Below are 27,704 nucleotides of genomic sequence, written 5' to 3'. Positions count from 1 at the left end.
CATATGCCACCAAAAACTGCTTTCCCATTCATACCACAGCAATATCACCATTGTAAATATGATCATTGATATTATATCAATATCGGTGACTATGCAAGACTCTCATTTTTGTGATATTATTAACTTTTCTAGTGACAACACATTTTTTTAAGATAATTATTTGATGCTCACAAGTAATGGTTTTCATTCATCACAATACATATTTATGTCAAGTTGTGTAATAAATAAGTTTTAAAACTTCATGACAACAGCATGATCTCGAATGCAATATGTTCAAAGACTAATTTGGATTTTACATCAGCTTTTGGCGAATGTAATGAAGTGCCAACCAATCTTGTAGATACACCCAGAGCTGACTCAGCATTCCAACTACTCTGTATAAACTACTATAAAGTACTATAAAGCTTTTCTCTTAAAAAAATTCAGCATCATGCTGCACAGGAGTTGGCCCCAGGCACTGTAGCTTGATGAGGGGTCACTTTCTGAGCGCACTTTAGTTTTCACAGGAAAGGGAAGAGATTGGCTCGTAATTGCTTAGCTTCCAATCTATAACCATTTTCCAAGAGAAAAGTAAAAGTTTCAATATTTTCACTCCCTCTCTGGAGAGGCACCTGCAGCAGTAAGAGATTTTAAATAATGTTGAGTGGATAGGATAGGAAAGCACATCTGCAGGCAGCGTGATAAGGGGCATGTCAAAACACTGTAGTCTAATCCTCTGTCTGCCCAGAATTATTGCTTCTCCAACTAAAGTTTTTTTTCATACTAAAGTATACTACTATAGGAATTTTAGTCACCTAATCTGAGAAAAGAAAACTGTGTCTACTGTATGAAGAGTAATCAGCTGCTTTAATTTCTTTGAAGAGTCTTTTAAACAAATCTTATGTTTTTAAGCTACTTAATTAAATAATCCAGCAAGGCTCCTACATTATTTACTTTAGGTGGGCCTTTACTTTTGTATCAAGGAAACACACATTTTAAGGAACAGAATAATACAATTTATTAATTAAAACAAGGATTTTAGAAGTATGATAAATACAAAGAGAAATGTTTGTCGCATTCAGCACCCCAAGGACAAGCAGCTCATAGCTTTTTAGGTTTCAGAGGGTCATTTTGCATACTTCCCCCCTCCCCAAGGGAATCCTCAGGGAGATCAGGGAGTATTCAGCAAATATTCCAGAGAGCTTCTTCCTTCTTCTTCCTTGAGAGATGGAGTGCATATAGTTTAAAGGAAGGATGAACATCCTCCTGATTGGATTAAAGTCACTTCCAGTTGCAAAATCAGTGTCTCCTCATAGGCAAGTTCTTCCGTCCGTCTTTGTTTTCATCCCTTGAATTATAGGTCTTTGTCCTTGCCGCAGAGGGGACTGTGGAGAGATGTCAGTACAACTCTAATTTACACCTTTGTTATTAGATGAAGTACAGGCAGATCCTGGTACAAGGTGGAATTCAGTCACTTAGATTACAATGCAAGTGGGGTTTTGTGCAGCTGGATTCCTGCACCCCTATTAAATCTGCTTTCTTAACAGGCCTGGTGTGCCACTAAAGCCTTAGCAGAATGGAAAATGCCCACTTTGTCCTACAATGTGTAGCTCATTATACCCTGCAGTGAGCTGGTATCTGGTGCAGATCAGTTTCTGGCTTGTACAAAATGCTGCTCAGTTAGGTTCTTGTGATGGAAAAAATGGGATTAGAAAATGGATTAATGAATTTTGTCAGTATGTACATAATACAAGCTGGAAGTAAGTAACTAATGTACCTAGTTTTTTATTTATGTTGTTATTATTATTATTATTATTATTATTCTTTTTTACTTTAGTTAGAACAACTTTAATAATTATTTCCCTGCCTGTCTTTTTACATTGTAATTATCTCCATGTTGACAAATTTTGACACCACTCAAAACTTTCAGTTTAGCCGTTGCATTCTGTAACTCTGCTGCTCAGCCTTTAAATGAACTTTCCCACTGACAGGGCCATGGGGAACACTTCTAAAACAACAGAGCACTCCATCTCTGACTTTCTTGTGGAATGTAATTTTTACTTCAGTTCCACTCCTCTCCATTCTCCTCGTATTCACTTGTAGTGACATCAGCTCATCATTTTCTCTTTCTCACTATACTTATTCTTTCTTCTTTTCTTCCATCAAACCTCCTGAATGTCTTCTAATTCCATTTTCACATCACCATGGAGAATCCACTTCTTGCAAAGCGATACCATCATTCCATGCAAAAGGTGACACACACACACTGCTTCTGCTGCATCAGTGCTGACCGCTGCAATATATTCTTATATTTAAAATTCAGTGCTGATGGAATGTTAGTCCGCAATAGCCACTTTGATGCATCCACTGTTTTATTAGAACCTAGTCTGCATAATTTTTTATACCGATTCCTTTATTGGGCATAATGTTTATTATTTCACAAACACTGCAATGAAGACCCCTTGGGTACACCCAATTTTCTCTCTTGTCCCCAAGATATACATGTTCATTTTAAGTTATTTAAATTTAAGCAAATATCAAGTGTGTGTTGGAGAGTTCCCTGAGACTGGCTTGTGGGGATAGGCTGCAGCTCCCACAACACCAAAAAGAATGCAGGTTCATTTATAGAGAGATGGAGGAAATTGGGACTATAGCCGGAAACATAATTTACTTTAAGTAAATTATAAATATTAGTGAACAATATTTAGCATTTGACTAATTCTAATTGTGTAAACTGGTATATGCATTAAGAACACTGAACATATTTATCCATGAATATAGTTTGTACTGTTTCTGGCCAGCTGGAGTTAAGACAGTTTGTACATCACTTAATGTGTGTTCAGTCCTTTGTAAGGAAAGCCTGTATTGCTCAGTGTTACTGCTGCTTTTAACACTCAAAAAGTACTCTTTGCAATATAAACAAGCATGTCATCACATGGATTCAGAGAAGCTGGGGGAATTATTAAAATGATTTTGGATTGTTGTGTGTCTCATGACTTGCCTGAATGTATTGTTTAGTTAGAATATGAAATTGTGTGTTTCCATTGTGCTGGTGTTTTTTCCTATCCTTGCTATTTAGGAAGTGGTTATTCACATGGAAGCATCAGTGTGTATTGTAAAGTAACAAGTTAAAAAATTCCAGAAAGAAATTGCCTGATATTTTAAAAGTCACCTTAACAAAATGATTTTTTGTTCATTTACAGAATTTAAATTGCCGGTGTCTGTTGTCAAACTGCTCAAGTTCCTTTCTCCCAAATGCTAAAGTTTACTGGACTGTCTTTTTATATCCACATTGTTTATCTTCCCTTTCACACTAGATTCAAGTAATAAGCTTTGTGACAGAGCAGAACTGGGATTCTCTGGAGGTGTTTGATGGAGGAGACAATACAGCAACCTTATTGGGCAGCTTCTCTGGTGAGATCTTTTCTTAAGCCCTATTTTGTAGGAGCCACTTCAATACATAGAAAGCTGCTCTGTCTATCAAATGTTAGCCTTCAAGTCATTAACTGACTGGGATGATGTCTCAAGTGTCTGTCACACCGAATGTTTTAATATGCCGGTTTTGATTACCAGGAGGAACATGTCATTCTGAAATCATTATGATCAAAATGACATTTCCTAGATACCCTGATGCTCTACTTGTTCTAAAAGATGACACATGGGCTTAATTGGTCATTGTCTAATCCAGTGCTGGTCAGACTGTACCATTCATTGCTTTTTTTGGTCCTTGTATTTAGAGATGTTTTCCTTTTTCCGTTTCAAGGTCTTGGCAAACTATTAACATAACTTTGCAACCTAACGTATATATGTGTTTCACATTCTTAATGTTGTTAGGCTTGTTTTAATATTTATTTTCATCTAAAATGTATCAAGGAAAGCATTTTTTAGACAAAAAGTCAAAGATGAACAATAACATTTATGTATGTGCTAGTGAACAGTGTGACGGGTAGTGCCGTCCCTAAGGCATGAATAACTCGGAGGCAGATGGTAAGTCCAATTGATATATAATTTAAGGGTACAACTTTCACTCTTTATTATAACATAAAACACTCATGAGTATGATTATATTATTCATATGTCCTTAAATTAGGGGTCTTTGACTTGTATATAAGAGCCATCACTTAAGCTCACAACAACTATCTCAACATTTAATAATTTCACTGATCATTTATCAGATGTGACTTAGAAACCACAAGTACATGAAAGAAGAGACACTACCATTTTTTCTAAAGTACTTTTCTTTCATGTTTGTTACACCCTTTTCAAAATAAAAGGGGTACACACATTATGGCCTAAACAAGCACTGTTCCTGGTGTGACTGTCCTGAAAAAAGCAGTCAACTTAAATGATCTGCTCTTCTAAACCAAAATCACCCACATGAGACAGCAATGGTCACTAGGGTCTCATCGTGAAAAAAAGCATTAAAACTTATTTGAATGTGTTAATATGATAAGAAAAACATTATAGAGTATTTATCCGTATCCATGTCATGACTGTCAAGAAATAACTTTGACTTGAAGAATACAAAGCTTATCTTTTAACTTGTTTTGGTATTGTTTTTTTCAGTAGTTATGATAAGTAAAGTTGCTAAAAAAAACTGATCTGCAGACAATAACCTATTTTTATTTTGAATGTCCTTCTAGGAACCACTGTGCCAGCCCTGTTAAACAGCACCTCAAACCAGCTCTACCTGCACTTTTATTCCGATATTAGTGTGTCCGCAGCCGGATTCCATCTGGAGTACAAAAGTAAGATGATATTTCACATGTGCGGGTGTCTTCTATGCTCCAAGCTTTTTAAATATTGATATTATTTTTCTCCTCCCAAATGCATCTATAATAAATGTTTGATTAACTGTTATAGGCTTGTAGATGTAGCAGTCCTCTGAAAGACAAGAAAAAAAAAACAAACACTAATGTCTTTATACCACAATAAATAGTATAAATATAATTAGATAGATGGATAAGAAAAGCACTGTATAATACAGATATTATAACAAACAACAACTGCAACACTGTTCAAACACACACAAGAATTATAAACAAACACAGTGACGTATTATGAAGGTGAATTGCCATAGGTGTGAAGGAGCTGCAGTAGATTTTTTATTGTTAGTGCAGTTTAAATGACTTATCTGATAGTAAGTCAGAAAAATGAAATGCAATGGAAACCTTGTCTGACACCATGTTGGTCATAACAAATTTAACATATACTGTTTACATGTACATTCTCATACCCACTCAATTCAAGTCTGTGTTGTTGTGACTCAAAGGTGGTAAATTACTTTGAACAGGGTGACAGTCCATAGCAGGGTGCACCCAATTTGGAGCCAAATTAGAGTCTCCTGTTAACCTAACCTGCAAGTCTTTGGGAATATATGAGAAAGGAAAACCTACTCAGGTTGAATAGGAATAGAAGTAACAAGCTGGTTAAATTTGCAGTTGATGCCAAGCTAGGTGGACTGGCAGATAATCTCGAATCTGTTGAATCATTACAAAGAGACTTGGACTGCATACAGACTTGGGCAGATTTGTGGCTGATGAAATTTAACATAACTAAATGTAAAGTAATACGCATACAGTAGGAAGCAAACATGTTACTTTTGACCTCACAACAGGAGGAGTCATAGTGGACTCTATACTATCAACTTCCAGACAGTGTTCAGAATTCATGAAGGCTAACAGAATGTTATTTTTTTATAGTACAACATGCAGAGTGAAAGTCCAAGGAGGTTCTGCTCAAGCTTTATAATGTACTGGTGAGGCCTCATCTGCAGTACTGTGTACAGTTTTGGTCTCTAGGCTACAAAAAGGACATAGCAGCACTAGAAAAGGTCCAGAGAAGAGCAGCTGGGCTGATTCCAGGGCTATATGGGGTGAATTATGAGGAAAGATTAACAGAGCTGAGCCTTTTCAGTTTAAGTAAACGAAGATTAAGATGAGACAAGATTGAAGTGTTTAAAATTATAAAGGGAATTAGTACAGTGTATTGAGACTGTTACTTTACAATGAGTTCAACAAGAACATGCAACCTTATTAAGGGTAAATTTCTGACAAACATTAGGAATTTTTTTTTTAGCTAGTAGTGTGGTAGACAGTAGGACTTTAGGGAATTTCAAACTTGACTTGATATATTGGAACAATTAAATGAATAGGACTAGCAAGTTTTGTTGGGCTGAATGGCCTGGTCCAGATTCTTCTAATGTTACAACATGAGGTGAATGTGCAAACACTGCATAGACATTGAGCAGACATGGGATTTGACTTCAAGTCGCTGGATCCATGAGTCAGCATTGCTAGCCACCGGGGCACTATGCCAACCTGTATGTTTGATTCTAAAAAATAAACAAAACATTGTCTTAATTGAGGCCCAAAAAAGGCCAAATAAATATATTTATAAATAACCTGGATCCTTGCTAATCTAAGGGACCAACCTGTTATAAGTGCAGTGATTTCTTCATCCTACAGTGAAGATGAGACAGTCAGATCCTAGTTTGATGGATCACAGGAATGTTCCATTAGCTCAGCAAGATAACATTTTGCACATACATCACATAGAAGGGTGCATCTGGGGACAGGCATAAACAAATGGCATCATGGTAGAAACAAAAACAAGCATATACTTCAGAAATGAATAGGAGCTGGTATCTAGACACTTCACCCTTCGTATAAGCCCTAAACTAGAGGCTTTATTATTTAAAAAATAAAAACACTTCTGTTATAATAATTTGTTTTATTAGTTGATGATGATTGGCTGCTGCTACTTTGACTCGTCAACTTTTGCTTTTAGAAAAGTTAACAATGTGCAGTTTGTAAATGCAGTCTTGAAATAAGTGGAAATTGAAAGAAAAAAAAAAAACAGAAACTGAAAACTGCCTATAATTGAATATTATAAATATGTGAAAATACAAACACTTTAAACCTTTAAATAGCAAGCATTAAAAAGTATCAAGAGGCTATTATATTGTGCAGTGTTTTCTAATTATTTATGACAGAAGTGATGTGTGGCACTGAAGTCAGAGAAAATGTTTTGTTCCTTGCATTCAATTAAGCATTGTCACTTTTTTTAGCAATTTTTTATCATAAGGTGTGTCCTTTCCAGCTGAATTTTAACTACAAATTAATTCTGCATACTGCTATAATCTGAAATTAAATTGCTGTTTGGAAATATTTAATAAAATGAATTAGTGAAGAATTATAGACTATTAATGGGCAAGGCGGGTAAAGTGATGCTATTGCATTTTCCAAGATGTAGGATTCATACATTTTATGTCAGGATTTTTGTCTGAGTACAGGACTCAGACCACTCTAACTCCAAGTGCCTCTTTTTAATATGCCCTTCGATGAGGGACTACACTTAAGATAAGTTGGAATGTTGGTAATAATAAATGATAAAACAAGTTTTTGTCTGCTAACTGAATTTGACATCACTAAAAATCTTGAAATGTTATTTTAAAACAAAAGGTAAACATGTATGGCTGTATTGTATAGCCTCAAATTGGTTGTACTGCATTATTATTTTGATGTCTTGAGCACATACTCACTATTATACATATGCAATACATTGTGTGAATTAACAGATACACATCCACTAGTGTGTGATGCACCATCTGTTAGAATGATAAATGCAATCCATTTTATTAATACACAGACCCTTATCCTTTTCTTAAGATGGATTTGAACATTTCATGTTATTTTTTTATGGCCATCAATTTGTATTTTGGTAGATACATTGCATAATGTATTGGTGTGTCCAAAACTCATCACCTATTTCTTCAGTGATTCAGTTGTTTTGAATGACATCTTTGGCATACTCTAACAACATTTGCTGCCTAGGCTTTTTTTTTTCTTCTGCTGTGCATGTGGGCTAAACAGCACAATGTCAAAGGAGCTGACTAAACTGTGATCATATGATACCCCTCTTTAAATTCTGACTATTAAACCATATTTTTAAATTGCAACTTAAAATGTATAAACAACACATAAACAAATCCTTATAAAAGTTTTATGTGTAAAAAATTTTATTTTGTGAGTACATGCTCCTTTGAAGTAGCACAATGATTAGTGTTGTCATCTCATAGCTACAAATGGGTTGTTCACACTGTGAACATGTAGACTGGTACTCTGGCTTGCATCCCACATCTCAAAAGAAGTTCAGGATCGGTTCTAAACTGATGTGGAGTAAGTGAGTATGCCTTTTGAGACTGACTTCAGCTCCACTGAGAGACCTGAACTAGACTAAGAGAGTTTGAAAATAGACTATTCTACAGTATTAACTCATAAGTTGTAATTAATTTCTGTGTATGGTTTCTGCCATCACATATATTTTGGTGGGACTTACTTAATTAATTTAATGCTATAAGAATGTCTTTACCTTGAAGCCTATATATCTTAATCTTAATGGTATTAATTATTTCATATCTACATGCCTCAGTACAATTTCCTGCCCTTTCCTTCATTTCCCAAATCTGTTTTTTGCAATACAAAGGTGTGGACAGCCAGAGCTTATCCCAGCAGCACTGTTTGCCATACAGTCATATTTATACACCTAACATATATATCACTGGGGTGTTAGAGGAAGCTGGATTACATGGTGGAAACCCCTGTGTACGCCATAAGAATGAGCAAACCCCACATAGACCTGGTTTTGTATTTGGCCCCCAGAGCTATGAGGCAGCAGCACTAACCACTGCACATCTCTGCCAATCAATCCATTCCTTATGTGATTCTTGATTCATTTTCCGTCAGTTCATAAAAAAGTGTGGATTGTTTAAAGAAAAATAGTACAATCCTGAATTGGATACAAGTGTGTTTATTCTCTTTGTTGTGCTCCCAATATTGACTCATGAACTACATTCTCATGATTGAGTTTCAGCAGTGTTTTGATTGTTTCATTTTATCTTTTACTATTTTTTATATTTCTGTTATACTAGCTGTCCTACCTGTGGATTTCCAATCATCCCTTTGTCCATTTTGCTAGCATTGGAGGATTGTAACACCAGTCCATTGTGCTTCTTAGTACACACAAACATACCCATGTATACTGCATTAATCAAGTATGGCCAAATAAACAAACATGCAGTGTTTCTGAAGTAAGAGGAGACTGAATTACCTAAAGGTAGTCAACACAAGCTGGTAAACATGACTAAAACATGCAAAAATCATGCAGGTGGTGGCCATAGGAGGCCTTAAACAGAGGCAGTAACCCTAAAATCTTTTTAGTTCAGGAAGTAGAATAGTTTATTTTCAAATAGTTTCAGTTTCTACTTATTTAAAAGATGACCAACCTGTTCTGGGTATTTTGGAATGAGATGTCAGCTGCTCTTCAGAAGATTTTAAATGTTAGAGAACATAACATAGTAAAAAGAAGAGTGCATTGCACTGAGTATTGCTGTTGCATCATCAACTCACATGGAACAAGAGTGGTAGGTGTTTTCTAGGTTTAAGGTCCAGGCCTTGATTTTAGCAAACTATGCTGCTTGCATTACTGAGCCACAGGTGTTCTGGAAAAATATGTTAGGTTATATATACAAAGCAAAGATGAGCTCTATTTGTCATGAGAAGAGGTTGGATTTAGTGAAGGGCCGCATTAGCATGTATATGAGAAAGAAAAGTTTGCTTCCATAATAGAAGATAGACATGATATTTTAGCTTCATAGCCTTCATCTGATGAATGACTTAATAAGAAATAAACAGACTTCATATATATGGGGTAAAGAGGAAACAAAGCCAGGGTGAGATAAAAAATGTGAAAGACCAGATAAGGTTCAAAAAGCAACTATTAGAGAAGATAAAGGCAGAGATTAAAAGGTTAGTCGGTCATTTATTGCTGGAGGAATCTGTGATACAACTTTGAGAATTAGCATAGCTCCTTGTTTTTGCCTTTGAAAGATGCCTTTGAAACCCTATGAAAGCACACAAATGGAGAGATTAGCGTGGTTATGATCAAGAGATGTGAAATATTCCATAATAGCCTTGGTGAAAACTTTGATCTTAACGGCTCTGAAATAATCTGAAAGCTGTCTCCCTGTTTCACCTTTGTGGATTGCTGGATATTTTTTTAATAAGAAATTCAATACAAATGGCTTTTGAACAATCAGAATGCCTTCTTTTTAATTTTAAGTTGTCCAGTGAGATAAGACTGCAACAAACATTAGTAGAAAAATCCTCACAAATGCATTTTTTACATTTAAAATGACATTAAAAATAATAAAAAGTCTCTAAACATAAAAACATTAAATAATTCCTTAGCAACTTGCTTTGCATGTTAAATAGAAGAAATGCATGCTTTCTTAAAAATGGTATTTAAAGAGTAAAATAATGTATGACCCATCTTCAATTTAAAGGTGTTTTTCTACCCCACTACCTACATAGAAGTACCACTCAATTGGAACTCAATACATTTTTGCTGTTACTTACTTTAGACATTCTTTGCCATCATTTGTTGTGGGTTTCTCACAAAATTAATAAATAAAATGTCTTAAGGAGATCAAATTTGCCAACTTTGAGATTAGTGCAATTTTTTCCAAATAGCTATGGTGGAAGTTGCAATGCCTACAAGAGATATGCACGCACTTTACCACTGTGACTTCCAGGGGGTGCTTTACCCATCTGGAAGAATAATGATGCCCCAACTATCACATTTTAATGATTAAAAAATGAGTTTATTTACTCCTAATAATAAGTATTAATATCACTTTAAGACTTTCTTAGTGTATCTTAGCACCCTCTTTTTTTTAAAAAAAAAAAAACAAAAAACTTCTTTTTCTTATTGGCTTGAACCCATTGTAAGCGAATGAGACACCCATCAATGACTGGACCTTAGTTAAAACTGCTGAAATCTCTTCTGCTAGCTTTATTTAAAGGTTACTCTCAGGATACTGTATGTGATCCGAGGAGGTGGTCCTAGACTATCTTCATAAAAAACTCATTGAGTGTATCCTCCTATTTGATGTCACCAGGACCTTTTTAGATGTTGTCATTCTGGAGAAAAAGAGCAAACATCTAGAGTTCCTTGGACTAATTCTACTAGGGACGTTCAAAAAGATTTCCACACTTTTTTTAACTCGGTTTATTAAGAATTTCAAAAACAAATTACATAACTTTTCTACATAGTCACCTTCGTTTGCAATGCTATCCAATTTTTACTCGTCCCGCCTTCACTGTTTGCGACAAAAATATAAAAGTGCAGAAACTTTTTGAATGTCCCTCATACATTTATGTCTTTACCCCTGGCCCAGACATAACAAGAAAGTCGGGTGAACTGTGACAGCACCTATCATTTTTCAAGCTTTATGGTATATGTCTTCTAACTTCTGCCATAACCATCTGTAGAATCATTGTAACATTTCAACAATTTGAGATTTTACCCATCGTATTGCCCTATACCTTTGCCTTCTAACATTCGAGAATATTCAACTTGGAAATCACAATCTGTGCAAAGAGAGGTATTTAAAATGACTTCCAGATTAAAACATAACATGATTCCTGTGTAGATCCACAATAATCATTTACAAAAGTCATATACAAAATGTATACAGTATTATACAATATCTATATAGAAAACCCACTGTATTTAAAAAATATTGATAAAATAAGTTTAGTAGATAGTCAATAAAGAAATAAACCCAAAAGTGTTATTTACAAACAATACTTTTCTCAGCCAACTCCATGAAAAGAAGTCATGCATATGTTCTCTACTGTGTTCCAAAATAAGTGATCTTTATGCTGGGCGCTGAAGACACTGTGATATCAAGTGTAGGTTTTGGTCTAGAATGGTGTATCATCCTACTGTGTTATCAAAAACAGGAAAATATGCCAATTCAGGAGATATTTAAAGCAGCAGGTTTTGTACCTGCTATACACTGCCCTGTTTTGTTTCTGATTGTCCTAAATAAAGTGCTATTTGTTCACAGCATGAATCATCAAAATTAAAATTGATTTTTGGATAACTATGAAATATTCACATATTCATATGTGATTTCTTCTAATCTTTATAAAGTGAAAGTCTTAAGCTTTACTCAAAATGTACAGTATATGTCACCCAAGGACCATTCTAAAGATCTTTTCCTTTTTCTGGTTTTTAGCTGTAGGTCTTTCCAGCTGTCCACCACCTCAAATTCCTAGTAATGGAATCAAAGTAGGAGACCGCTACTTAGTGAATGATGTGGTAGCCTTCAGTTGTGAGCCTGGATACACACTGCAGGTAAATTATTGCCGTGTCTTCAGTATGACATTTGGTTCTTTTCAAAAAATGATTTAAACGTGTAGTGTTGTTGCTGAATTTTCAAGAATAAAGTTATTTTGTTTCATGTTTTAGGGTCATTCTCATATATCCTGTATGCCTGGAACAGTACGTCGCTGGAACTTTCCTCCTCCTCTCTGCATTGGTAAAGCCGTGTTTTTTCCTTATTTTTATAGAAAACACGAAAAGATGGTCACAAAGAAAACTCAAAAAAATTACATTTTATAATATGTGGTGAAGGTACTTGTTGACAGATATAAAAAGAAATAGAACAACAAGATAATACTAACTACAATGAATTAAAGAAAAGCTAGAATGTGAGGGAAAGTATATTTGGTGCATTTTAAAGAATTTGTTAAAGTTTGAGTTGGTAATCTTGGAGTTAAATGAACACCTGCCTTAGATATACACCAGTCAGCCACAACATTAAAATCACCTGTCTAATACTGTGTAGGTCCTCCTGCGTAGGTGTCGAATGGTGTCTGGCCCCAATACATTTGCGGCAGATCCTTTAAGTCCTGTAAGTTGTGGGGCCTTCATGGATCACACTTACTTTTACAGCACACCCAACACATCCTTGATTGGATTGAGAGCTGGAGAATTTGGAGGCGAAGTCAAAATCTTGAACTCTTTGTCAATTTCCTGGACATGTCATCTACTCCTGAACAATTTTTGCTGTGTGGCAGCATGCCTTATCCTCCTGAAAGAGGTCACTGCCAGCACGGAACACTATGTAGGGGTGTACATGGCTTGCAACTATCTTTAGGTAGGCTGGTACATGTTGAATTCACATCCACATGAATGCCAGGATCCAAGGTTTTCCAACAGAACATTACCCAGAGTATCACACTACATACACCTGTTCGCCTTCTTCCCATAGTGTATCTTGCTGCCATCTCTTCCCCAGGTAAATGACATATGCGCATCTAGCCGTCCATTGCATCTAAAAGAAATCATGATTCATCAGACCAGACCACCATATTCAATTGCTCCATGGTCCAGTTCTGATGCTGACATACCCATTATCAGAGCTTTGGATGGTGGACAGGTGTCAGCATGGGCACTCTTGTCTCGTCTGTAGCTGCACAGACCTATACACAGCAAGCTGTAATGCACTGTGCGTTCTGGCACCTTTTCTGTCATGGCCAGCATTATGTTTTTTTATCAATTTGTGCTGCAGTAGCTCTTTCTTTGGGATCGGAGCAGGGAGGCTAGCCTTCACACCCCAAGTGCATGAAGTGAGCATTGGGCACCCATGGCCCTGTTGTTGGTTTACCGGTTTTCCTTACTTGGATCCTTTTTGGTAGGTTTTAACCATTCCATACTGGGAACACTCCACAAGACCTGCCATTTTGGGGATGCGTTGACCCAGTCGTCAGCCATCAAAATTTCTCAAAGTCCCTCAGATGCTGGCCCATATTTCTTGCTTCCAACACATCACCTTCAAGATGTTACTGTTCACTTGTTGCCTAATACATCCTACCCCTTGACAGGTGCAATTGTAACAAGATAATCAATATTATTCACCCATATGGAAAAATACAGTAAGGATTTTATATAGCCTGAATGCTAAATTAGTACAGTGGAACCTCGGTTCACGAACGTCTCGGTACACGTAAAAATCGGTTTACGACCAAAATGTTTGCCAAACTTTTGCCTCGGTTCACGACCACACACTCGGTATACGAACAATCCCTTTCAGTTTGTACATGTTTAGTCTCTCCCTGTGCATTTCCTGTGCAGCGAGCAAGAAAGAGAGAGAGCGAGAGAGCACGACACACACACACACACAGAGGCAGCGCGAGAGAGAGATGCAGACACACGGGCAGCACAAGAGAGAGATGCAGACACACAGGCAGCACGAGAGAGAGAGCTGGACGCATAAAGTAGGAAGGCAGTTAAAGAATGCACTGGGCTTGATTGTGTTTTCACTTCTGCTTCCAGCGATCGGTTCATAGCGTGCATTGTTGCAATGTTACTTTTCTTGGTGATTTATTACATTACGGATTTTTCAAATGTTCATTTTTTCCCTGTGCTTAAAACTCATTAAAAAAGTGTTTTTAGCCAGCGGTTGGTAGCGCTGTAGCGCGAACTATTGCAGTGTTAGTTTTCTCTGTTGTTCAAGGTTTTCTCAGTGTTATTCAATGTTTTTACATTTAGTTTACTATTACACTGTGCATTCTATGGTTTAATTAACTATATTTGTGCTTAAAAACTTAAAAAAATATATATATTTACATGCAGTTCGTATGGACAGGAACGGATTAATTGTATTTACATACAATCCTATGGGGGAAATTGCTTCGGTTCACGACCAAACCGGTTTACGACCAGAGTTTTGGAACGAATTATGGTTGTGAACCGAGGTTCCACTGTACATGTTACCATTTATAATTTTATAGTATAATTTGTATACTTCTCTATTTGTTATACCCTTTCCCTTTAGAATGTGGTTCATTTCTTGCAAGATTATTGCCACTTTCTTACTATTTTGTAAGATATTTATATGATTTTTAGTATGGAATTAACATGTCTCATATAACAACAACAATATTTATTTATATAGCACATTTTCATGCAAATGATGAAGCTCAAAGTGCTTTACAGGATGAAGGAAGAGAAAAAAGACAAAATGTAAAAAATAAAATTAGGCAATACTATTTAACATAGAATAAAAGTAAGGTCCGATGGCAAGGGAGGAGATAAAAAACAAAAAAAAAAAACTTCAGACGGCCAGAGATAAAAGCAAAATCTGCAAGGGTTCCAGGCCACGAGACCACCCATCCCCCTCTAGGCATTCTACCTAACATAAATGATCTCAATCAGTCCTCATGGTTTTCAGGCTTCACATGGAAGAACTTGATGACGATGGTCATGTGGACCTCTGGCCTTCAATCCATCAATATAATGGACATACAAGCATTATTATTTCTATTTAAAACAAATTCTGTGTTGTAAGGACATGATTAATATGTATACAAGGAGCTAAAGCACTCCTAAATTCAACTCCTCTAAACCTGAAATCCTAGTGTTTACATCCATCAACCATTTCCACACTAATTTTACCAGATCCCTCCCTTCAGCCAATTACAGCCTATGATTTTTCTAAATGAACACTAACAGCACTGGCTCTCCAAGAATGGATATCTGAAATCCTTTAAAAAATACAGCTAAAAACATCAATGATAAAAGGAATGTCACATATTTATTTCTCTAATAGATACAGTAAAATGTAGCCACAACTAGCTCAAATGCATACACAAGCAAAAAGAAACTGAAAGGTATTTATTGTATAACAGGTGTATCAGGCAAATGTGAAGAACACATATAACACTAAACACTAATTTAAAACAACAGTGAAACTAGTCATGAAAAAACATCAGAGGATTCTCTTCTGCGATCTTGGGGACTTTTTTTCTTCTCTCAGAGTTCTGCAAGCTTGGCATTTATTGTTGTTCCAATCATTGATGGCATAACATGAGGCCATATTCCAGTGTTGCCTCTGCAAAAAGTGAAAAGGGTGGAATACAGAAGAATAAAGTCATAATTTTTTTTACTGTACTTGCACACATTAATTATATCAATAGAAATTGGCACATAAGAACCAGTATCCACCCACCAGGACACCTGAACTGCACCTGAAAAATATAACTCCACAGTATTTTAAAATGTCTTAAATTTTAACACTAGAATTACCAAAGCCTACAACAAAACTCATAAACCTGGCCCACCTTAAATCCCTTCGCACCTCTCCGTCAGCATCTTTTGTCTTGTAAATGTGTCAATAAGCACAAGCAGCAAACAGCCTGCTATACCATCCCCCCCATTGCCGCAGAAAGGGCAAGAAGTTCTCCCAGTTAAAGCCTTGATTATAATGGAGTGAAGTGCTGGAGTTTTAGGGGGGAAATATTTGGAATACATACATTTCATGTGTGTTCTGTGTCTACAACAATCTATGTAAACACATCGTTAAAACAGAAACTTTTTCATATTTTAGTAATAAATGACAAAATGTCGACATGAACTGTATAATGTGTGAAGGCTGAAGTCCAAATATCAAATAAACACTTTCACAAAAGGTTCAAGTATAATATGACCGTTTCCATGGTGCAGTGGTAAGAACTACTGACTTATAATCTAGAGGTCACGAGTTCGCTAACTTTTACAAGTACTATAAATTTACACCAGCTGTTACAGACACAAATCAAATGTATGTTTTTATTGCATAATATTAACAACTAGGCAACGCCCGCTGTAGCATACGGCAGTGTAAGAATAGGAACGGAAAACGGTGAGAAAGGAATTCAGAAATCAAGAAGAAATAAATACTTCTTGAAAGACGCAGTGTGCATATAGAATTTCCAGCCAAGCAGGATTACATGTGAAAGTGATAAATAAATCGGGCTTTCCGAATTTACGTACTATGGCCATGGCATCCTGATAGTTTTGTTGCATGTATCTTGGACTTCCTGGAAATGTGGACGGTAATATGATCATTTTGCCTACACAAACGTTGTTATTTTCAGCGTTTGCTTGCAGTGCGTCTGATAGTTCGACGCGCAGATCTTGTTGATGTAATCTGAGATAGTTGAGACGCATGCCCTCTGTTTTAACATACGCATCTATGACGTACTGTTGGAATAGTCTGCCACTGGAGTGCAAAATACTAAATGTATTCCTCATTTCTAATCTGTATGCATAAAACTGGCATTTAGTAAGCCTTATTCGCTTGGCGGTTCTTTTATTGGGAACATGTTGTAAATCTTTGTGCCAGCCAATGTCTCCGTAAGGGAATAAAAGTGGGTAAACCATAGGATCACAATTCATATTGAGCGTGGAAATCTCTTTACAGGAGTTGCCTATGGGATAGATGCAAATGTCCCTTTCGGCAGGCGTTTCGCCATCTTCTCTGACGAAAATCGCTGAAACATCGGTGGGACATGTCGGGGCATTGTATCGTCGTAAATCCTGCCTAGGGGTTTCCTTGAAAACCATTCGTACAGATGCTGTTGGATTGGACTGAGCGATTTCATGCATGTGTTTGTATGATTTAGCGAAGGGTTTGATGGTTCTGAGCATGGAATCTAGCTGGAGAAGTACATTTTCGCTGTATGCAGAATTTGCTTTATTTTGTAAGCGTACTTTAGTAGCTTGCGCTGTGTCAAAAACATACAACTGTCCATATCCTGGAGAGGTAGAAGTGTTAGCGTATAGAGGAGAGATTTGGTGATAAATTTGCCCATGTATTTTAAAACAGTATGGTCCGTGGCCAGGAGGTTGAGTTATCTGTGCACCCATGGAAGCAAACGCTAGAGAAGAGTTGTATTCTCGAATGTGTTCACAATAATTTTTAGCTTCTGATGTTTGCTGTGTAAGAAGATGTTGTAAAGACACAGGTGGCTCCTGCAAGAGTGGTAAAGCTACTTTACCATTGTGGCAGCATCTCGAGTACTTTTTGGATGTATTACGCTCAGCAGGCCAGTATAGTGCATGACATGGAAGTTTACGAATAAGAATTGAGAAATGCCGTGTCGGCTGCATGTGGGCGGGACCGGTTTTGAAGTGGAAGCAGGACGAACCAGAAGAGAAATATATATAAGAGATAAGAGCAGCTCACTACTCAAAACGGTAAATTTGTGGTGGAACTGGTTTCAAACTCACGACCTCTAGATTATAAGTCAGCAGATCTTACCACTGCACCGTTGTATTATCCTTGCACCTTTTGTGAAAGTGTTTATTTGATATTTGGACTTCAGCTTTCACACATTATACAGTTCATGTCTACATTTTGTCATTTATTACTAAAACATGAAAAACTTTTCTATTTTAACAATGTGTTTACATAGATTGTTGTAGACACGGAACACACATGAAATTATTTACTCTATATAATTCTAAGTAGCTCACTCCCAGATAATCAAGGGTGGAACTGGCAACATGTGTTGCTCTTTCTGCGGCAGTGGGATGAATATGGTATAGCAGTCTATTCGCTGCTGATCGACACATTTACAAGACAAAAGACGCTTACGGAGAGGTGCGAAGGGATTTAAGGTGGGACGGGTTTATGAGTTTTTTCGTAGGCTTTGGTACTTCTAGTGTTAACAAGCAGTCAAATAATAGTAAAATTTTAGTAAATAGATACATAAACATGTACAGATGAAAGTACAGATAGAGAAACATGACGAATTAGTTATGGTTGATTTTGACGAAAGTTGTACCTTAGCTGGCGTATCCAAACTGTAAGCTAATGTCAAATGGTGTTAAGCTTGTCTAATAAATACTTACACATGACGCAACACTACACTACTCAGCAGATTGGTTAACATTCATTACTCTTACATTAACCTAAACAGAAATTTTAATTAACTACAGGCAAACCTACCCGCTATTCGGTGTTTCATTAGCGGGAAATTCCATGCTGAAGTTTTAAACCTTCTAGACATCTAACTTCCAGTCACCGTGTTCCTTCTTTTGCAAACTGCCATGGCGCCTTGAACACCTCAGATTATGATCACAGTTCACAATCATCAGAAAGTCAGGGCTATATTGTTTTGCAGCTAGTTTCTGATTAAAATTCCAGAAGGATTAAATAAAGTAACATAAACCAGAAATGTCAAAATGAAAGCTTTACTGTTTGTACCCAAGATGAGTTACAGAAACAGAAGAAAATCCTAACTCACATACAACATGGTCAAAGAAATAGTAAAGTTAGTTTATGATCTATGCTGTTTACAATTTTTTCATATTGCATACTCATTTTATTGTGTGTGTGTGTTTGAAAACATACAAAATAACAGTCTTGTGTTAAAATGAATGGTGGTAAAATAAAACTAACTTTACGCAGAAGATAACACCCACCAGCCATAATGAGGAGTAGTCCAAAAAGCTGTTTTTTTTTTTTTGTTTGTTCTTTTTTTCTCCTGCTAACTGCTGCTTTTGTAGTTACTGAATATTTACTCTTCAAAGTTGTTTTCCCATAAATAGCAAATGCTGTATTTTTTTTTTAATCCATGAAATATTATATTTCTTGTCATAAACCCAGATTAACACATGTGGATTGCAATGGGAAAGAGAAATTTATATAACCTGTGTAAACTTATGTATTTTACAATAATACATCATAGCATCTCAAACTGATTACCTGTTATTTTTTTTCACTTTTAAGTTCAGATTTATTACATGTATAAAAAGTGATATTAAAATGCTTGTATACTTCAGTTATTAAGAATAGATTTAAATGTTTTCTTATGTTTAGTTATTGAGAAAATGACTTGATGATAAAATCAGGCTAAATGTTAAGCTGTGTCACATACATGTCCCACTTTTATTTTTCTGATATAATCCCTTATTTTATATCAATATATGTATCACTTGCACAATGCATGTATGTTTAATACTACATGTATTTTGTAAATATTGTGTTTGAACATGAAAAGCCATCTACTGAACTCTTGTGATTTATATAAAACATATTAGAATTATAGTCAATTTTTATAGAGCCTTTTCATATGGGTCACATCATCTGTCAGTGGTTTTAATGTTGCGGCCGCTCAGTTTTTATACAGCTAAGAACAATGTAGTGGGTGCTCAAAAATGCATTTGGAGTCAACAAATGTATTTTACTTAAGAACTGATAAAAATATATTTGAATCCTAAAAAAAATATGAAACAGACACGTACAGCACAATGTGAGAATTAATGTAGGGAGCAGATTGTGAGCAATTCTGATGGCAAACTGAAGCAGGTCATCAGCCAGATAACAGCTTAAAAAGGCGATAAGTAATTGTGAATAGTTGTGTTCAAGTACGTGCTAAAAGGTTTGTGTTGCCTGTGATGGCATGCTTGTTTAAAACAACTATGAATGTTAAGGGGAATGGTTGACGACTGTCTACTGAGAATTTGGTGGTGTTAAATAAGCTGCAGCTGACAAAACCATATGAAGAAAAAAAAAACATTGCACAGAAACTCAAGAGTGACCTAGAAATTATGGAGTATCCTGAAAGCAGACATAAAGGCTTGGGCATTATAACATTGTTAAAAGGATAGGTAAAAAATAAGAATGTTGCCCAGCTGAGAGTTAAGGAAAGGAATAAGAATAAATTATTGGAATAAAAGAATAAACTATGCTTTTGAACTGGCTGTTCTTTGAAAAATCAGTCATATGATTCTAGCAACATGGTGTTTGATCTTTCACACCATATATCATAAGAATAATAAAACACAATGTCTATCAGTAGATTTACATACTCTGTGTAACCTGTCCACTTATGCTGCCAGGAAAACATTATAAGTTCAGCCAAGAGCTAACAGAAAATAACTATTTTAATAGCTAGTTCATTTAAATAAAATTGATGTTTCTTCTTTCTCTTGCTTTCTCTCTATAGATAGATAGATGGCCACACACTATGGTCTAAACAAACACCAGAATGATGATAATGCAAGAAAATTAAAAAGAAAGAATGACTTGGCAGTCAAGTCACACTAAGGCATTATACAAGTGTGTTGCTGATGGGATAAAGGAGCCCTAGCTTTGTCTGATAATGCACTTCTGCTGAATAATTTGTTGACTGAAAGTACTCAGTGTGTCATGGAGAGAATGTGTGTACACACACATGCACATAGCAATCGTATTCAGACTGAAAGTCTCGAGTGGTGCCAATTGCCTGTCACTCCACAGTATTGCACATAGGATACAGCTACACACACATTCGCAGAGATCCCATCTAGAGTGTGCCAATTGCCAGTCATTTATAAGATTCTCGATATAGGGATTTACTCTTTCCAACTCTAATAAACATGTAAGTGTCATCACGACACACAAAAAAGAGAAACTCTTTTGGCTATATGCTACTTACTAACCAAACTATGTCTTGCTTTTACCGCAGTTGCTCTAATTATTGAGGAGTGACCTATATAGCCTTGATAAATCCTGTGAGAAAGAGTAGCATCAATCTCAAACTTGGTACCCAGTTATTATTTCAATCAGATAAAAGACAAGGTATAGAAAATATAAAAGAAATGTGATATTTATTAATGTAAAAAATACCAAATAGAAGAAAATATAACAGAAAATAAAATAGACAGCAAAGTGTAGATATAAACAGTTTTACAAAAGCTTACTGAAAATCAGAAGTGTCAAGCCATGTATGTTCTGGTGGCTTTTGGTGTAGCGATCAGCGTTGTTCATAATTACGTTTTCTGACATCCGTGTCAGATGATCTCATGTGTCATGATCTGACATCGCCCTTCTGTCTTTGGTTTTCTTCCTCTTCTTTTCTCCACTTTTTTCCTCTTCTTTTGGTCCACCAGACAAGTCATATTTAAGTTATAATGCACATGTGGGATTTCGGGACAAATTGATTGGCCATCCCGTCCTGATGATGAATGATTCTGATCAAACTGTTTGATCTTTTAAGTACTTCCACACTCCTTCCTTTCCCAAGCTGTAAACTAATCTGTTAATTACTTCTATGGACAAGTTCTGTGGAATGTGCTTATTTTCTATTCCCAGGTAATAAAGTAATTAGGATGAGTGGAACTATTGCATAAATTACTATAACAATACAAAAGGATTCTTGCAATCCCTGTAAATCCTGTAAAGAAGATGTGAAAGATTAAAGGAATGCAGTCCCCTAGCAAAAAAGAGTGTGCTGTGTTTTGTGTCTGCTGTGGTACTTCACTCCCTGAATAGTGACCGGGCATAGAGACTCTTTGGTGTGGCAAATGTCATTAACCAATTCCTTGGTTTTATTAAGTTGCAGACAATTCTTACTGCAACAAGAAACAAAATTCTCCACATGACTCCTATACTCTGCCTCGTCCCCCTTATTGATTTGCCCCATAAGTGTAGAATCATCTGAGAATTTCTGCAAGTGATATGATGTGGTGTTATATTTAAAGTCAGAGGTGGTCAGGAACAAGTGAAGAAAAGACAGGACTGTTCCTTGTGGTGCTCCAGGGCTACTCACATCCCAATCAGAGACGCAGTCCTTGAATCTGTCAAACTGCAGTCTGTTAGACATATAGTTCATTTTTCAAAACACCATAGGCACATCAAACTGCATATCTCTGAGCTTACAACTTAACAGAAAATGCTGGATGGTTCTGAAGACACTGGAGAAATCAAAATGTGTGTATATATACATTCAAATTAGAGGCAATCCATATTCAGGAATCCATATACTGTATGAAATACATCTAGTTCTAATGAAGCTATCTGACTGCAGTATTTTTTATATCATATTAATTCATTCTTACTGTATCACTGTATATCATGATTCATATGTTTTGCTGTTGTTTGGACCTATCACTTGTTTCTTCATGTTTGGTGGTGTCCAAGTATCTCTCATTTGTAAACTAAATATTTGGGCTTAGTGAGACAGGGTTAAGATCTGATACCTCGCATATCTAAGATCCTAAACCCCAATTCGGCACACTGCTGTATTCTCCTCGCTTAAAAGGTTGTCTGCAAGTACTCTGGCTTCCTTCCCATATCCCAAATACTTGCATGTCATATTGATAGGAGATTGTAAACTGGTACTTTGTTAGTGTGTGCATGTGTCTGTATGAGTGGACTTTGTAATGGACTGCTACCTGATCCAGGGTTGGTCCCTGTCTTGCATCACATGCCGCTGGGATAGATTCAGGTACCCTATGACTCACACTTAGACTAAGCAGATCTGAGAATGTAACTTTATTAAATCTGCCCTCCTTTACACGTGTAACTTTAATAGTTCTTTTTATGTGCCAATTTTCAACTCAAAAGTTGTTTTTGACTGTTCATGGTTGATGTTTACTATCATTTTCAAAATTTATTAAAGTTATCTGTCTTTCAGCAGAAAGGGACAGATGTTATCGTTGTAATTTGGTGCATTCCATAAAACAAAGAAGAGTTGTGATTTTTGATGTGCATCTACATAGGAATAATCAAACTGTTTGCCAGTCTCTGTGTTTAAAAATTTATTGAGCGGCATCTATTTTCATTTTATTGGTAACAGCAACCACATTTATTTCTATAGTGTATTTTCATACAAAACATGTAGCTCAAAGTGCTTAACAAGAAGTTAAAGAGAAAAATGCATTTACAAAGAATAAATGAACTCATTATTTACATGCAAAAATAAATAAATATTAACTTACCTAATATAGATAAAAGGTAAGTAATAGAAGTAGTAGAGTACTTGTATATGGAATAAATTGCTGAACTCATTTTTCAAATGTGTCTAATGATAATTTTGATGCTATAATCAGTTTGCCAGGAAGAACAGGAAAATAAAAACTTGAGCTGACACGATGCTGTAGAAAATAAACCTGCAGGGGTCCCAAGGCCAAAAGACCACCCAACCCTAATGGGCATTCCACTAAACATAAATGTGCTAAAGTAGTTCCTCATTGTTTTAATTTTCTGTCCTACAAGATTAGATGTAGTGGGTCTCATTGAGAGTTCCACGTTCCTATCTTAATATTCCTTAAAGGCATCTGCAGAGCACTTTGATCCGATGACAGAGATGCAAGATGCCAAAGCATAAAGATGGAAAAAAAAAAAACAAAACAAAGAATAGTAGAGGTTAGTTATGATTGCAGATCTATAAAGTATATGATGTTGCAGTACATATTATAATCTTCTAGAACTGGCATACATATTATAATCTATCACAACTGTCTATTCTCATGGTTCATAAAAACTCTCCAAAAGATTAATGACAGAACTTAATATTTACAAGCCTCAGCAGTTTCTTGATTAAAATTTCAAAATTTCACTCTGCCGTTTCCTTTATTATACATAACCTTTAACCTTGTGCGTTGATGGCATTTTCATATTGCTGAGAATGTGTGTTACTTGCCAGTTATGGCATTAAGGAATTATAGAAGAAATGCTGTTTTCAGTATTCCTTACATATAAACATGAAAAAAAATGCATTTGATGGGAATGTGAATACAAAAAGACTGGGCAAAACCTCTGTACAGAATGGATAAAAACACCTAGATTTTTGACCTTTTACTCCTCAGTAATGAAATCCATGGCTTTAAGAATGCTCTTGAAAGATGTGAGAGGCTAATTCTTCCTTCTCATTCTGCTCAGTCTATCTTCTTCCCAGCAACTATTCTGAGCAAGAATTCATTCCAAGTTGGCTTCCACTGCCTGATTGAAAATTACTTTTTAGCATTACCAGTCTTGTCTGGATTTGAATTGGTGACCTCTGACTGGTGCACATCTTATCCTATTGGAAATCTTTATAACACCTCTTGTTTCTTAATGATATCTAACACATAGAAAGTAGAAATTTCACTGTGAAAAACCCTGTGTTCAAGAAAGAAGTTCTTCTTGTTATTGTAGCAGGTGACAAAAGGAGATCATTAGTATGGATGCTACAAGCTAAAAAGGTGAAAGATCCTCTGTAATTGAGATATTACTTAAGGATTCTCAATTTTATTAACTCTTTAATGGTATGGCAGGTTGCAGGTTGCAGGTTGGGAGCATGTAGAGCAGAATAATTTCAAATCGTTTCTTTTTTTATAATATTATTTTAAAAGACAAAATGCATTAACAAAATGCATTCCAATATAGAAAAAAAAAATATTCTAAAGACAATCCATGAAACTGAAATTTAGTATCCACAATCCACATTGAGCTCAGAGCTATGTGACACAGGATCTCTTCCTAAGGTGGTTAATCACATAGAACTAAAAGAAATAATATTGAGGGGTTAGGAACTGACTGGATGTGCTTACTATGCAATCATACTAATGAATTCTTACCAAATGCTAAAATAATCAGTGAACTGATCCTTGTAAAGAGAATTTGATTTGTAAGACAAAATGACACTTTCCTACTGACTTATAGAAGTTGGATTAGGAATCTTCGATTCTTCGAGTTTGGCAGAATTTGTTTTTGGCGTGGTGTGATATAGAATATCACAAAGATATTTCATAGGACATTGTTGTTGTATTTAGTATTATTCAGGATACTGTTTTAAAGCATTTGAATTGATTTTATATCCATAGCTGTCTGAGAGTTTGTTTTGTCTTGGTAGAGTAATGTATTGCTCTACCTTCCTCTATTGTATCTATACTAATAAAAGGCAAAGCCCTGACTAACTGACTGACTCATCACTAATTCTCCAACTTCCCGTGTAGGTAGAAGGCTGAAATTTGGCAGGCTCGTTCCTTACAGCTTACTTACAAAAGTTAGGCAGGTTTCATTTCGAAATTCTACACGTAATGGTCATAACTGGAACCTGTTTTTTGTCCATATACTCAAATGGAGGAGGCGGAGTCACGTATCGCGTCATCACGCCTCCTACATAATCACGTGAACTGAAAACAAGGAAGAGATTTACAGCACGAGTCAAACGCGGGAACGAAGGATTATGACGTTAATTGTTGAGTGTCTTTTAATACTGTGTAAGCATACATATTAACACATTTAAACGTGTGCATTTACGGGGTGATTTCTCAGGCTTAAAAGCTCGCCTTTTATTAAAAAGGTAAATGCAAACTGTTTTCATTCTGAAGGGCACAAACCACGTTAGATTTCATGCTCAACAGTAAGCTCAGCACACAACTTGGTCATATTACAACCGGAGGGGCGAACTGACAACGTGGTATACAAAAAGATCCTTAACAAATAATTATTGATTCATTTTCCCTAAGTTTAAAAAGGTTTACTTTTCTTCTTAATAAAAATTTTAAAGCAGTACTTCGCCGCTGCGAAGCGCGGGTATTTTGATATATATCAAAATATATCGAGTCATCACGCCTCCCACGTAAGCACATGAACTGACCTGCTGCCGGTTTGCAATGCCATATTCGCGAGATACAAGTTTAATGAGAAGACACGAGGTATAAACGACAGTTTGGATCACTGTGTAACAGAGTTAAAATTGCTGTAGCGAGAAACTTTTAACTGCCGGGTCTTAGCTAACATTAAATAAACCCGTGGACATCGCAACATCACACAAGAGAGCGGCTCACGTGAAGTGACTGAACGCAGCAGGAGTGATCACTTCGATGAATCAAACCTTTTCAAAAAACACATTACACAATTGATAAGGTACGAAAACAATATGAAACCGATTGTGGATTTGCGTACAGCCACTGAAACTTTGTGATGGCACGAGACTTCAGGTCACGTCTCTGCAAAAGAACCTCATTGAGGCAACTATTTTTACTGGCGGTGGCTCAGGGGAGAGAGTTTTTATTCCTCGCATCCCCGTTATACCCTCTGATCTCCCATTTCAATTCAAACACCTCCAATTTCCACTAAGGCTCTGCTTCGCAATGACAATTAATAAGTCTCAGGGACAGACCCTACAAAAGGTTGGCATTGATTTCAGGCAGGACTGCTTTTCACATGGCTAACTGTACGTTGCATGCTCAACAGTAAGCTCAGCACACAGCTTGGTCATATTACAACCGGAGGGGCGAACTGACAACGTGGTATACAGAGAGATCCGTAACAAATAATTATTGATTCATTTTCCCTCAGTTTAAAAAGGTTTACTTTTCTTCTTAATAAAAATTTTAAACCAGTACTACCACTGTTTATAAGGTATTATAATATATAGCTTATTCCCACCTTCTCTTCTATATCTATAGGCAATTAGGTGTAGTAAAAAGATAAGCATGAGTTAAGTTACACATAAAATAATGTATTATTGATAATATTCATAAAAACAATATGCAAAGTACATTTGAATATTGGCAAACATACAACCTGATTAAATAGTCATGTATAGTTCAGGCGGCACACAGACTTGTTAGTTATTTAAAATGTCTCTAGTTAAGGCATCATTGGTGCTCAACTTTCTTCAGAACAGGCCATAGGCCTGTTCAATATGGCTGCTGAGCTGTGCTCTTCATTGTGTTGTCTTCATCATCAGAAGTTAGTAAGAGAGATACTTCTTCATCATCAGAGGTTAGTAAGAGAGAGAGAATGTGGTTGATCAAGCGGATTTATAGATTCTCTGTCCAACCCCTACAGCCAATAGGACATCATGATACTTAAAAGCTTCTGATAGAAGCCAATTCCAAACAGCCATGCTTCAGACCAATGGGGCAAAGACAATCTTAACACCTGCCATCCCCCAAAACCATATGTTAAGGTAACCTGGCTTCCTTGCGGGGGTTGAAAGACTTTAGCAGAGAAATACTCGCCAAACTGGTTTAAGGCACACACACACACACACACCCCCCCCCCCATCTCTGTCGTAAAATTCAAAGAGACCCGGGTGTGGGTAAACACTCACTAATGTAACACTAAATTACATTGCTTTGCCTAAATTACAAATAAAGACATACAAAATATTTATCAAGTTATATGCAAAATTTACATCACAACAGAGTTGTATGCAAATTTTTGCCCAAAACAGTTTTGTTTGTGGAGCTTTTCCTAAACATGTCATCCTTGTGATGTGGTAATTTGATGACATCACTTATGATTTTGATGTTGCCCTGATGTATTTTACACAATTTTAGACAAT

The 27,704-nt window shown here is 36.2% G+C and overlaps 1 protein-coding gene across 1 annotated transcript in view; it reads left to right on the top strand.

The window, feature by feature from the left end:
* Positions 1–27,704, top strand: part of csmd2 (CUB and Sushi multiple domains 2) — a 991,046-nt gene that overhangs the window by 841,056 nt on the left and 122,286 nt on the right. Inside the window, exons 36-39 of the mRNA XM_051919055.1 lie at positions 3,297–3,393; positions 4,623–4,727; positions 12,065–12,183; positions 12,298–12,367. Of these exons, the coding sequence (XP_051775015.1) occupies positions 3,297–3,393; positions 4,623–4,727; positions 12,065–12,183; positions 12,298–12,367 (391 nt within the window). The remainder of the gene's footprint in view (positions 1–3,296; positions 3,394–4,622; positions 4,728–12,064; positions 12,184–12,297; positions 12,368–27,704) is intronic.

Source organism: Erpetoichthys calabaricus, chromosome 14, assembly GCF_900747795.2.
Source record: "Erpetoichthys calabaricus chromosome 14, fErpCal1.3, whole genome shotgun sequence".
Lineage (NCBI taxonomy): Eukaryota > Metazoa > Chordata > Cladistia > Polypteriformes > Polypteridae > Erpetoichthys > Erpetoichthys calabaricus.
Note: the sequence above shows the minus strand (reverse complement) of the source record. Positions and strands in the feature narration are given on the sequence as shown.